The sequence below is a fragment of the Salvelinus sp. IW2-2015 genome, linkage group LG4q.1:29, assembly GCF_002910315.2.
Source record: "Salvelinus sp. IW2-2015 linkage group LG4q.1:29, ASM291031v2, whole genome shotgun sequence".
Classification (NCBI taxonomy): domain Eukaryota; kingdom Metazoa; phylum Chordata; class Actinopteri; order Salmoniformes; family Salmonidae; genus Salvelinus; species Salvelinus sp. IW2-2015.
The window spans coordinates 13,181,666-13,195,229 of NC_036842.1; the positions used below are offsets into that span (position 1 = coordinate 13,181,666).

The 13,564-nt window shown below is 41.9% G+C and overlaps 1 protein-coding gene across 1 annotated transcript; it reads right to left on the reverse strand.

Annotated features, from left to right (window-relative positions):
* Nucleotides 1-5,293: 5,293 nt before the first annotated feature.
* On the reverse strand, nt 5,294-11,747 carry LOC111961085 (prolactin-releasing peptide receptor-like). Its single transcript, XM_023983202.3, has 3 exons — nt 11,659-11,747; nt 8,130-8,644; nt 5,294-7,945 (listed from the first exon to the last, which is right to left on the reverse strand). Exons 2-3 carry the CDS (start codon nt 8,579-8,581, stop codon nt 7,309-7,311), a joined length of 1,089 nt encoding a protein of 362 aa, XP_023838970.1. The 5' UTR covers nt 8,582-8,644; nt 11,659-11,747; the 3' UTR covers nt 5,294-7,308.
* Nucleotides 11,748-13,564: the final 1,817 nt, after the last annotated feature.

Genomic DNA, 13,564 nt, shown 5'->3' on the forward strand with positions numbered 1-13,564 from the left:
TTATCTGATTAACTGTCTGTTTTAATGGAGCCAAATGTCTAACGTTAACTTACACAGCGACTCAACTTTCGTAAAAGTTGTTCAGGAAACCTAAACCCGATGCTAAACCTTCAAATATGATGCTTTCGCCAATCGCGAAAAGAGCTTGTGGAGCTGTGGAAATATTCTCTCTTCTTCTTCTGTATGTTCTTCTTATTCTTATTCTTCTGTATCTCGCAACCAACGTTAATATTCACTCTTCCTCGTCCTCGATTTGAAAAATGTGCCACCGAACGTCAAAATAAATGCTTCTTTCAACAACAGGTGAAATGAGATGTCAATCAGCATCAAACTGCCAGTAGCGAATTCAATTTTGAGGTGGCACCCAGGGTGGCCAATCAGATGTCAGGGGTGTCCAGTGCCCACCGGACACCCCTCTGGCTTCGCCCCTGCTTATGCCCCATTCAAAACAACTGGAAACTCGGAACTGGGAAATCTCAGACTTCAGTGAGTTCAAGACAACTGGGAACTCAAAAAAAAACTAGCTCTGACTGGGAAAATATGTTTTGAACGGTCATCCAACTCAGAATTCCATGTCGGGAACTTGGGCCTTTTTCTAGAGCGGCAACCTGAAGATCACTGACATCATGATTCAACCTTGTTTTTTTCAGAGTTCCCAGTTGTCTTGAAAGCACCACAAATCCAGAGAATGCCAGACTTTGATGAGAAAGTTTGATGACAAAATATGCCCACAAGAACGACTGAGCGCCACCTTCCTATTCAAGTGAGCACCAGTTGAGTACAAAAATGTATTGTATGCTGCTGCATAATTTATGTAATTTGCCAGGGAGATGTGTATACTGTAGCTTAGCAAGTAATACTAAGTGTATGTTGTGTAGTAAGCTGTTAATAGCCCATGTGCCTCACCCTAAATCATTTAGTCCCTTAGCCTACTGTTCTGACTTGGTGGTGCACATGATGCCTGTAGCCTGTTTCAGAGAAATCATCGATGTAATCATCGAATATTGTAAAACCTTTCATTGTCTGCTTACAGTATATGCCCCCTTTACTTATCCTACGGTTCTGACTTGGTGTGGGGAGAATACTGTAAGAATGGCCCATGTTCTGAATTCTATCGCTGTACATTTCAAAAGTGCTGAACAAATAGTTATATTGACCACGTCCATCCTAGCTCACTCGTTAATGTCTTAATCAAAATTACGGATTGCCTCTTATCCGCTCGTTGTTCCCTTATGCCATAGTTTGTACATGTCAATTGTCATTAGAAACCACATTTGTTTAAGAAAGTCAGCCCTATCAGCTATCTTTTTTAAAAAGGCAGGAAATGAGGCTGAATGAACTGTTTTGCTGCCAGACAAGGCTCCAATGATAGCCAGGTGTAGTGGTGGGAAGGATTCACTCCATGGTGCTGAATAGAAAACTCTGCTGTTGGGACAGCTTAATGTAGGCCCTAACAGTTTATGGGGATCATTTGTCACCTTTATAGTGCAATTAATGTATTGTTTAGTGTTGTGTAGTGGCTTTGCTGGTGTGTATCGATTTCTTTTTGTTTTTTGTTTGCCACACCAAGATTTACATGCTAAAGTCGCCACTGTGTCTGTCCAAATGTAAAAATTCAGACCCTTTGCTTTGAGACTCGAAATTGAGCTCAGGTGCATCCTGTTTCCATTGATCATCGTTGAGATGTTTCTACAACTTGAGTGGAGTCCACCTGTGTTAAATTCAATTGATTGGACATGATTTGGAAAGGCACACACCTGTCTATATAAGGTCCCACAGTTGAAAGTGCATGTCAGCGCAAATACCAAGCCATGATGTCAAAGGAATTGCCCGTTGAGCGCCTAGACAAGATTGTGTCGAGGCACAAATCTGGGGAAGGGTACCAAACATTTCTGCAACATTGAAGGGCCCCAAGAACACAGTGGCCTCCATCATTCTTAAATGGAACATTTTTGGATCCACCAAGACTATTCCGCAAGCTGGCCTCACAGCCAAACTGAGCAATCGGGGGAGAAGGGCCTTGGTCATGGAGGTGACCAAGAACCCGATGGTCACTCTGACAGAGCTCCAGAGTTCTTCTGTGAAGATGGGGAACTTTCCAGAAGGACAACCATCTCTGCAGCACTCCACCAATCAGGCCTTTATGGTAGATTGGCCAGACGGAAGCCACTCCTCAGTAAAAGTCACATGACAGCCCGCTTGGAGTTTGACAAAAGACAATTTAAAGACTCAAGATTCTCTGGTCTGATGAAACGAAGATTGAACTCTTTGGCCTGAATGCCAAGCATCACGTTTGGAGGAAACCTGGCTCCATCCTTATGGTGAAGCAAGGTGGTGGCAGCATCATGCTGTGGGGATGTTTTTTAGCGTCAGGGACTGGGACACTAGTCAGGATCGAGGGTAAAGATGAACGGAGTAAAGTACAGAGAGATCCTTGATGAAAACATGCTCCAGAGCGCTCGGGACCTCAGACTGGGGCGACGGTTCACCTTCCAACAGGACAACGACCCTAATGACACAGCCAAGACAATGCATGAGTGGCTTTGGGACAAGTCTCTGAATGTTCTTGAGTGGCCCAGTCAGAGCCTGGACTTGAACCCGATCTAACATCTCTGGAGAGACCTGAAAATAGCTGTGCAGCGACGCTCCCCATCCAACCTGACAGATGATCTGCAGAGAAGAATGGGAGAAACTCCCCAAATACAGGTGTGCCAAGCTTGTCATACGTAAGAAAACTCAAGGTTGTAATCGCTGCCAAAGGTCCTCAACAAGTACTTAGTACAGGGTCTGAATACTTACATAAATGTGATATTTCAGTTTTTTTAATTTTTTATAAATGTGCACACATTTCTGACTTGGCCCTCCCCTTCTGCTCTATGGCTGAGTAACTAATTGCGAGCTTACAGAAAATGGAGGAAAACTAAACTTCCGCAGGACCTATCATCCTTTCTTTCCCTCCTGTCTACTTTCTCTTCCTCTGTATCCACTGCTAAAGCCACTTTCTATATATTTCAAGATTCTGCCTCTTCCCTAGGAAACTCTTTTCCACCTTCTCCTCCCTCCTTAATCCTCCACCCCTTCCTCCTCCCTCTCTGCAGACAACTTTGTCAACCACTTTGAAAAGAAGGTTTACGACATTTGCTCCTCATCCACGCAGCCTATTGAGTCCACTGGTCCCACTCACACAGAACTACCTTACGCCTTGACCTCTTTCTCCCCTCTCTCTCCAGAGACTGTTGAGGACCGGCCGCCCGACAACCTGCCCACTTGACCCCATTACCTTCTCCCTCCTCCAGGCCCCATTCCCTTCTTTCTCCTCCATCTCTGGAGACCTTCTCCCATTCCTCACTTCCCTCATCAACTAATCCCTGGTTGCGTCCCCTCTGACTTGGCAAGAGTTGCTCCCCTCCTCTAGAAACGAACACTCAACCTTTCTGTCAAAAACTTCTTCTTACTTTTCTTTCCAAAACACTTGAGCGTGCTGTGTCTGACCAACTGTTTCGCTATCTCTCTCAGAATGATCTTCTTGACCTTAACCAGTCAGGCTTCAAGACATGTCACTCAACCAAGACTGCGCTCATGTGTGTCACGGAGGCTCTCCGTACTGCCAAAGCTGACTCTTTCTCCTCTGTTCTCATACTCCTAGATCTATCCGCTGCCTTCAACACCATGAACCCTCAGATCCTCCTCTCCCCCCTCTCAGGGCTAGGAGTCTCAGGCTCTGCACACTCTTGGATGCATCCTACCTACGTGGAGAGAATATGTGTCTGCACCACGTACTCTCACTACTGGCTCGGTTTTAGGCCCTCTCATCTTCTCTCTTTTCACCAAGTTACTCAGCTCTGTCATATCCTCACATGGTCTCTCCTGTCATTGCAATGCGGATGACACTCAGCTACTTTTCTCCTTCTATCTTTCTGACACTCAGGTGGTGACACACATCTCTGCTTGCCTGGCAGATATCTCAGCTTAGATGTTGGCCTACTACCTCAAGCTCAGCAAGCTCAGCCTGCCTAGTGTTCAACCTTCCCAAGTTCTTCTATGTCACCCCGCTTCTCTGCACACTTCACTGGCTTCCAGTTGAAGCTCGCATCCACTACAAGCCCATGGTACTTACCTACGGAGCAGTAAGAGTAACTGGCCCTCCTTACCTTCAGGCCATGCTCAAACCCTACACCCCAACCCGAGTACTCTGTTCTGCCACCTTTGGTCTCATAGCCATCCCAACCCTATGGGAGGGCAGCTCCTGCTCAGCCCAGTCAAGCTATTCTCTGAAACCGTGCTTCTTCAAAGAGTATCATAAATAATCCCACAGCAAGATGTGGGAGATGAATGCACTAACTGTAAGTCACTCGGGATAAGAGCATCTGCTAAATGACTAAAATGTAAATGTATTTCATGTGATTAGTGATTAATTTACATTTGTACCTCATTTTAAGGTCAACCCTTTTACGTGAATTTAACTCTCGTTTTAATATGGTGAAACTATTCCTTTTAAAATTATTTTTCAAGGAACATTGAATATCTAATAGTCAAATCATAGTCTAAAAGCAGGTGTTCTTTCTGACAGAATGCTAAAATTAGGTGAAATAAATAAATTACCAAATTAAGCTATGCAAAAGGCACTCTATTGATGGAATAGCCTAATTAAAGTGTATATTAATTAGTCCTGTGTAAATATTGTTCTGTGATGTTGGTCTATGTGATTTCAAGTCTTTATTAATTAAGACATTTGCCATCTGTAATACATTAAAGCCTCAATGCAGTCTTTTCAATTGTATTTTTAAATCATCACTAATAATGTCTAATAAATCACTGGGTTTTTATTTCATGACAATAACTCCAAATATATTTTTTATAATTTATTTCCCTGAGCCTCTGCCATTGAAATGCTCAGTCTGATCATGTGGGCGTGTTGATACAAATGTAGACATATTTACATACACAACCCTGATTGGCGGATAGGATCTTCTAGACCTGGGGTCTCCAACCCTGTTCCTGGAGAGCTACCGTCCTGTAGGTTTTTGCTCCAACCCCAATCTAGGGCACCTGATTCTAATTATTAGCTGGTTGATAATACCCCACCTACCCCTTGGTTACATATGCAAATAAAAGATGACTGGTCATTGGTCAGAATAATCTGATCAGATCTGGGCCAAACACTCTATCCCACCTGAACAGGCAGAAATTCCAGGCAATTACACAAAAATCACGTTTTTGACTGCACTGCCCCTTTAAGCTTATTAGCACTTCCAAAGGTAATTCAATTTTTAAAAAATGGGCCAATTGTCAGTGTTCGTTTATTGAGAATTTTACACATAATTGCATGCAATCACTTAATAAGGACAGGCATTTTATATAGCATGACACAAACCACAGAAGGCCATTTATTACAAAGGGACACACGACAACTTCAGCAAACCACCATGACATTTTGCTTAAATGTATTGAAAGTGGGTAGTCTTGTGGTTTGTCTAAACAATTATGAGAATCAACACCTCAGTGAAACTTTCTGGAGTTATGATAATCAGTCAATAATGCAATCATGCAGTGGCAAGCATGACCTTAGCAAATGCCTAACAAACACCTAATTCTGAATGACTATTTTCAGAGGCGTGGTACATTCCCCACAAACAAAGATATGTAAGAGACTGAGAAGACTGCAATAAAAATGAATTATTTAACCATAGGGGGAAAAAGCTCACCTACTGTTTTATTTAAGCATGTTTATTCACAGGTTGCAGACAGAGATATCTGTAATCACATCATTCAGCAGTGCTCCAGGGATGTGCAATCCAACCTGGACTCGGGTAGACGTAACATAGTAAATGTAAGTCCAAGTTACTTCAATTAGTATGATATTTGACTTCTGGGTATGGTATGTATTAATTTATGGATGTCCATTATCAATTTTGTATGATATATTGCGAATTATAATTTGTATGATGCATTACAAATTGCATTTGTACAATATGTTATCAATTGCAATTCGTACAATATGTTATGAATTTGCAAAATGTATGATATGTTACAAATTCCAATTTGTTGTAGCTAACATTAGCTAGGTGGCTAACATTTGCTGGGGGTTAGGTGTTAAGGTTAGATTTGGGTTAGGGTTAGGTGAAAGGGTTAAGGTTAGGGTGAGGGTTAGGAGTTAGGTTAAAGGGTTAAGGTTAGGGTGAGGGTTAGGAGTTAGGTTAAAGGGTTAAGGTTAGGGTTATGATTAGGGGAAGGTAAAATGCTAAGTAGTTACAAAGTAGCTAAAAAGTAGTAAGTAGTTGCACAGTTGCTATTTAGCTAAAGTTGTCCGTGATAAGATTCGAACACGCAACCTTGGGTTGGTAGACGTTCGCTTTAGAACCCATCCACCCCGACCAACCACCCTACTTTCTGTTTGTAACCATACCAAATGTGTCATATCATATTAATTTGGGACTTTACATATTTACATTTACTATGTTACATCTAGTCTATGAGACCAGGCTGACCAGTCTGGGGACCAAACCTGCAGTTGTCTATTAACACAACAGACAGAAGCATACTGGACACTGATTTGAGTTGACATTATATAGTCTGTCCACTGAGTGCTGCGCTCTAACCTCAGCAGACAGCTGTCCATCTGGATGAATGGAAGATGACTTCCTGTAGCAACTACTGTGATGATTACTTAACTAATGGTATTATTTACAAGACCTCTTATGAGCATTGACAACATTTTGTGTATTCAGATTTTCCTGTTTGCTACTGTTCTCCTTGTGTTAAACAATCTCTCGTGGACAGATTGACAGGAAGTAACAACTTTCGCTAGAATTTTACTTCTGGGTAACTGAGATTAGTTGAACATTGACTGTATGCATAATTGCCTTTTATATTCCAAAACTTCAAACGGAAAGTTCCTGCCACCTCTTTTCTCCCCTCTCTCTCTTTCTCTTTCTCTCTCTCTTTCTCTCTCGCTCTCTCTCTCTCTCTCTCGTCTCTCGTCTCTCTTCTCTCGTCTCTTGCTCTTTTTGTCTCTTGAATTTCACCTTCTTCTTATTGTTGTTCAATCTGCTCATTTATTGATTATTTCCAGTCAATCACCTAATTTATGTTCAATTGATTTGTTTACCTATGAACAATGAGGAAACCACCTCATATCTCTATAATCAGCTGTAAGTCCAAGATTTCCTGTATTGTTAATGATGATCTCTTGTTATGTCTACATTAGGTCACCAACAAACATGAACATTATCAGGAAATTGGACCTACAACATGCTTACACAGGTATCAGAGGCCTTGTGTCTCTTCTATCTCCTTGTCCCTGCGCAGTCAGAGGACCACACTGGCCATAGCACAGTGGTTGGTGGGGATGCCGATGCGGTGGTGGCAGGTGAACATCTTGCGCAGCTCAGCGCGAAAGCGGTCGTGCAGCCAGGCATACAGGAAGGGGTTACAGCAGGAGGAGCTCATGGCACACAGGTGGCACAGCAGCTGAATGAGCAGGAAGTGGCGCTTGTTAATTAGGCGGATATCGATGTCACGCAGCACGTTGAACACATGGATGGGCAGCCAACACACCCCGAAGGCCGCCACCACTAACGCCACCAGACGGAAGATCTTTCGCTTTCGGGCTCGCTGTGCCTCTGCCTGGTCTCGGGACCGATGTCCCGGCGCCACGCAGTTCCTCAGCTTGAAAGAGATGCAGAGATAGGAGGCGCAGACAGCGGAGAGTGGCAGGATGTAGGTAACCAGCAGGGTGCTGTAGGCGTAGGCTAGCCTCTCCTTCTCCTGTCCCAGCCAGAACTCCTCACAGATAGTGAGGCCCTCCTCTCTGAACTCCACGTGGTACGTGTGGGCCACGGCCGGAGCCACCAGGCCACAGGACAGCAGCCAGATCCCTGACAGGACGTAAGCACAGGTGGACACAGAGGTGCGCTTCTTCAGAGGATGCACAGTGGCGTAGTACCTGGCAGGGAAAGTGCACAGCAGTATTCATTTTAATGAATTGAGAAGAAAAAAAATCATAGATATAGATCAACAATTACAACGTCATTATTTTATTTATTTTTATTTTCACAGTTCATTTGAAACTGCCCTTTGAAAACCCATGGACTTTTTTCGTTCTCTCGAGTCAAAGTGGGTACACTCACCTGTCAACAGCGATGGCGGTGAGGGTGAAGACAGACACATAGACGGTAACCGGCTGGATCAGGAACACCAGGTAGCACATGAACCTCCCAAACACCCAGCCACGAGTGTTGAATGCATAGGCCAGGGTGAAGGGTACACAGGTCACACACATCAGCATGTCTGAGAAGGCCAGGTTCCCTATGAAGAAGTTGGTGACATTGTGCATCTTGCGAGTGCGGCAGATGACGTAGAGCAACAGGTAGTTCCCCAACACACCCACCACCACCACCAGGGAGTAGCAGGGGATGATGAGCAGCTTGAAGCTCTGCAGCAGAGCCACGTCTGCAAACAAGGAGCTGTGGTTGGCCGAGTCATTCTGAACAGCCATCTCAAAGACTGAGTGCCCCTCTGTTGTCTTCTCGCTTACAGAGGGCAGCAGACGCCCAGTCCAGCCACTGCCACTGCCGTCCATACTGTATCTGATTAACCGCAAAGCAATAGGGAGCCCTGAGTAGCAGCCTCTTAGCACCTTACCCTGCAAGAGTCAGAGCACAGAGGTTGGGCAAATTTTTGTGACAAACAATAAGCAAAAATGTATTTTAACTACCGGTATATTTATCATAACTGGAAATGAATGGCATTCAAACATGTGAATGATATACAGTAGATCGTACGTTAATGTACAGTATATCTTCATCAACAAAACCAAACTGACTTTTACTTTTGCTTTTATAGGACCTTTTCCTTTCGATGATTGGTTACGAGTATGATAGTCCCCAGGTCCAGAACAAATTGAAGGAAACGTACAGTATTATACAGAGCCATGAGTGCATGGAACTCCCTTCATCTTATACAGCGCAAGTGAACAGCAAACCTTTGCTTTATGGGGATCCTAATCAATCAAATAATCCAAAAAAGATCCATGACTACTTTAATCAATCAGAACATGCCTGTAGTGTGGGGCTTGCTACACACTACAGGCTATGTCTATTAAAGTGAATTAGCTCTGGAGTGATTGAGAAAATGTTCCCAACCCTTCAGATAGACTCAGCTGCACAGTATTCCAAATGCTTTCGGGAAACGAGTTTTGGGGAGGGGAAGCTCTTTTGAAACATAAAGAATTTTCTACAAAAATATCTTATAGTATAAGTGCATGCATGGCCAATTAAAGGCCCTTTGCAGTCAAAAACGTGATACTCCTGTGTTTTATACACAGTGCCAGTCAAAAGTTTGGACACACCTACTCATTCAAGGGTTTTTATTTATTTTTACTATTTTCTACATTGTAGAATAATAGTGAAGACATCAAAACTATGAAAGTAGCCTTTGCCTCGATGACAGCTTTGCAAACTCTTGGCATTCTTTCAACCAGCTACACATGTGATGCTTTTACAACAGTCTTGAAGGAGTACCCACATATGCTGAGCACTTATTGGCTGCTTTTTCTTCACTCTGCGGTCCAACTCATCCCAAACCATGTCAATTGGGTTGAGGTGGGGTGATTGTGGAGACCAGGTCATCTGATGCAGCACTCCATCACTCTCCTTCTTGGTCAAATAGCCCTTACACAGCCTGGAGGTGAGTTCGACCATTGTCCTGTTGAAAAACAACAGGACAATGATAGTCCCACGAAGCTGGGATGGCGTATCGCTGAGGAATGCTGTGGTAGCCATGCTGGTTAAGTGTGCTTTGAATTCTAAATAAATCCCGACAGTGTCACCAGCAAAGCACCATCACACCTCCTCCTCCATGCTTCACGGTGAGAACCACACATGCGGAGATCATCCGTTCACCTATTCTGCGTCTCACAAAGACACTGAGGTTTGAACCAATAATCTCTCATTTGGACTCCTCAGATTTCCACCGGTTGTTTTTCTTGGCCCAAGCAAGTCTCTTCTTATTATTGGTGTCCTTTAGTAGTGGTTTCTTTGCAGAAATTCGACCACGAAGGCCTGATTCACACAGTCTCCTCTGAACAGTTGATGTTGAGATGTGTCTGTTACTTGAACTCTGTGAAGCATTTATTTGGGCTGCAATTTCTGAGGCTGGTACCTCTAATGAACTTATCCTCTGCAGCAGAGGTAACTTTGGGTCTTCCTTTCCTGTGGCAGTCTTCATGAGAGCAAGTTTCATCATAGCGATTGATGGTTTTTCCGACTGCACTTGAAAAAACTTTCAAAGTTTTTGAAAAAATAACGAATTGACTGACCTTCATGTCTTAAAGTAATGATGGACTGTTGTTTCTCTTTTCTTTTCTTGCCATAATATGGACTTGGTCTTTTACCAAATGGGCTACCTTCTGTATACTGTACCAGCCCTACCTTGTCACAACACATTTGATTGGTTCAAATGCATTAAGAATGAAAAAATTCCATAAATGTACTTTTAACAAGGCACACCTGTTAATTGAAATGCATTCCAGATGACTACCTCATCTGACATCAGCAGGCGGTAAATTGGTTAATAGACCAATAAGAAAGAGAGTTCCAAATCTCTGCCAATAACAGCTAGTTTTCAGTTTTCTCCTCCTCACTCAGACCACTCCTAGACAGTCTTAGCAAAATTCTTGCTTGAGAAATTGCTCTATGCTAAGAAGCTATTTAATTGGCTTGGATGAAATGTAACAGTTCAGATTGCTGACATGCCTACATGACCCTCAATTTGATGTAAAAATACCTTTGGTTAATAATGAGTGTTATAATGATTAATATATATATTTAACATGATATGATGCAGTGATGGGCAACTTTGATGGGGGTGGTGGCCACTATTGTTTTTTTACTTCTCAGGAGCAGCCGCAGTGGCTCGTGGGTCTGATTGGAGACAAAGTAGAGAATCTAGACTATTATTCATCAAAGCATTACACCCACTGTCTAAGCCAACAGATACAACTATATAGAGATAAAGATGGATGCAATGTGAGATGTACGCATTCTATTTAAAATATATATATATATTGTGGCTACCTGGCTGCAACTCAATAATATGCAATTATTAATTATTTAAAACCTGCATTCAATATATCTGTTCCCAATATCTTTATGCCAATGGCCTCTTAGGCTCCAATAAAGTATGGGTTAATGAAAACTATTGTATTTTATTATCTTCTTGCCTGCTAGTAATTTTTATTCAATTCCGAGTAATTGTTTCCAGGCATCTTTTTTCATATTTGCTAAAAGGACAACTGCAGGGTGAATGAAATAAAGGTTTAGACATTAATTCAATGTGGAATCTTTTTCTAATAAAATACTAGTGTACTCTTGCTATACATCTTTTACTACCACTTCTATTATAACAACAGCAACTTACTACACAACATAATGATAACCACAGTAATATTCTGATTAATATCAACAACACATTATTTTGGAAAAAAACACTTGATCAAACACTTTTTATAGTAAAGATAAGAATGATAGCAATTAATAATAGTAAATCACAAATTAACTTATCCTACAACTCTTAGGCTACCTTGCTTATGAGGTAAAAATGAAAGTCGTAATTATAAAAAATGAAGGAAACTAATATATTTTATCAAAGGCATCGTACCTCAAGTGCTGATGAGCAAAAGGAGAAGTGAACTCCTTGAATGACTGAGAACCTCCGTCAAGTGCGCTCTGGACACATTCATATCCTTCCTGAACAGTGGTGAGTACACAGCACGTTGCAGAGCCACTACTGCTGATATGGAAAGAGAGAGCAAGACAGAGAGAGAGAGAGAGAGACGGGCGGTTATCTCCCAGTCGGGTGGAGATTTTATTTTCTCCAATGTCAGACTCTATTATACATTTTATTATAATTTTAGTAGGCCTACCTGTAATTGGCTGCCCATAGGCTATACAATAATAGCCAGAAAAAAAATGGGTATCTGATAATTCACTTGGTTTCAGAGCTTGCAGAATGTGTTTTGAAGAAAACCAATTGATTGGTCAAGATTGATTTCTTCAAGTCCATTACTTACAGACACTACGTGGTCCTCCTGTGTCAGTCATCCATGTGCAGGATGACATAGTTATTGTCCAAATTGTTCAGTTGGTTGGAGAATGCTCCTGGCAAATACAAGCTGTTACTGCAATGCTCAGGTGAAAGGGACACATTTGAATATAGGCACACACAATGTGCCTCAACAGTAAGTCACATGAATAAAGGTGTATTTTATCAACTCTTCTATGGCAATCTAATCCTGGCTCACCTACTGTATTGTCACTCCAGGGATGGGATGAGGTTTAGGGCTCATAGAGGTTCCAAGGAAATGTACTGCACTGGCATATTCAGGAATTATTGGGAACATGCCTCCCATGTTTTCCATGAAGTACAATATAATCTAGATAGATTGGTAAAACAACAGGATAGAGGTTGAACTCCATTCACCTGTTTTAAAGCTAGAGTCCTTAATTGAAACAACAACAAAGCGGACACCCCACCTCTGTTTTGGTAAAAAGCTGAGGTAGGAGCCTGGAGAAATGTTACCACTCTCAAATTCATTCACAGAGCTATGGATGCAAGGACTGACCATCCATGATATCAAAATGATAGTTTTAACCATGTTTTTAGTGGTTGTTTACATTTACTTTGTTTACAAACATTGGAGTAAAACAATCTATATTTTGTGTTCTGGTGGGGTACGACAGTTGAACTACGCACATTAGGCATTTATAAATTATATTCTTCAAGAATCAGCGGGTATACAGTATATCATACATTTATACGTCCAAAAATGGATGTAGAAACTAAGGATTCTAGCTTTAAGTCTGCCCTGGTCTGCTCTACTGATCTGTGAAATTAAGACAAATTGCCTGCACGGGATGACTGTTTTGGGGCAGATTTGGGATCTTATTTGAGCCAGTTTACTACAGCAGGAAAATAATCCTGCAGCAACACGAAATTGTAAAAAAAAAAAAAAATATGTGGATTGTAAGTAATCTACATTTTTGTAGGGGTTGATATGTTTTGATATGTTCTTCATCAGGGCAAAATTTCTAAATTGAAATTACAAACTTTTGAAGCTTTTAAAAAACTCAAATACACTACAAGTGCAGGAAAATTCTCAGCAACCAAAGATGATGACCCTTTGGCTGGAGAGGATCTCTGTGAGCTGCAGACATATTTATGAATAATCATCTCTTCACTGAGAACAGCCTACCTGTTTACTCAGTGCACTCAAGGATGTTGTTATTTCAGTGTTTTGTTTGTCTCTTTCTTTCAAAGATGTCTAGTTATCTGTGTCTGTGTCTGTTCAGACCTCTCCAACCCACATCATGTCTGAAGAGCAGGTTGAGAGCATTAATACCTCTCTCAAACACAGCAGAGGACAATGGAACAGAACAGGAAACAAAACACTTACAATTCCTATTTCATTTGCTGGGTTAGGCTTGGGTGGGTTTTACCTTATTTTACACCTTTCGGTATAATGAAGAAGCCGGTCAGTATTACCCAAAGTGTAGGTAATGCCGTT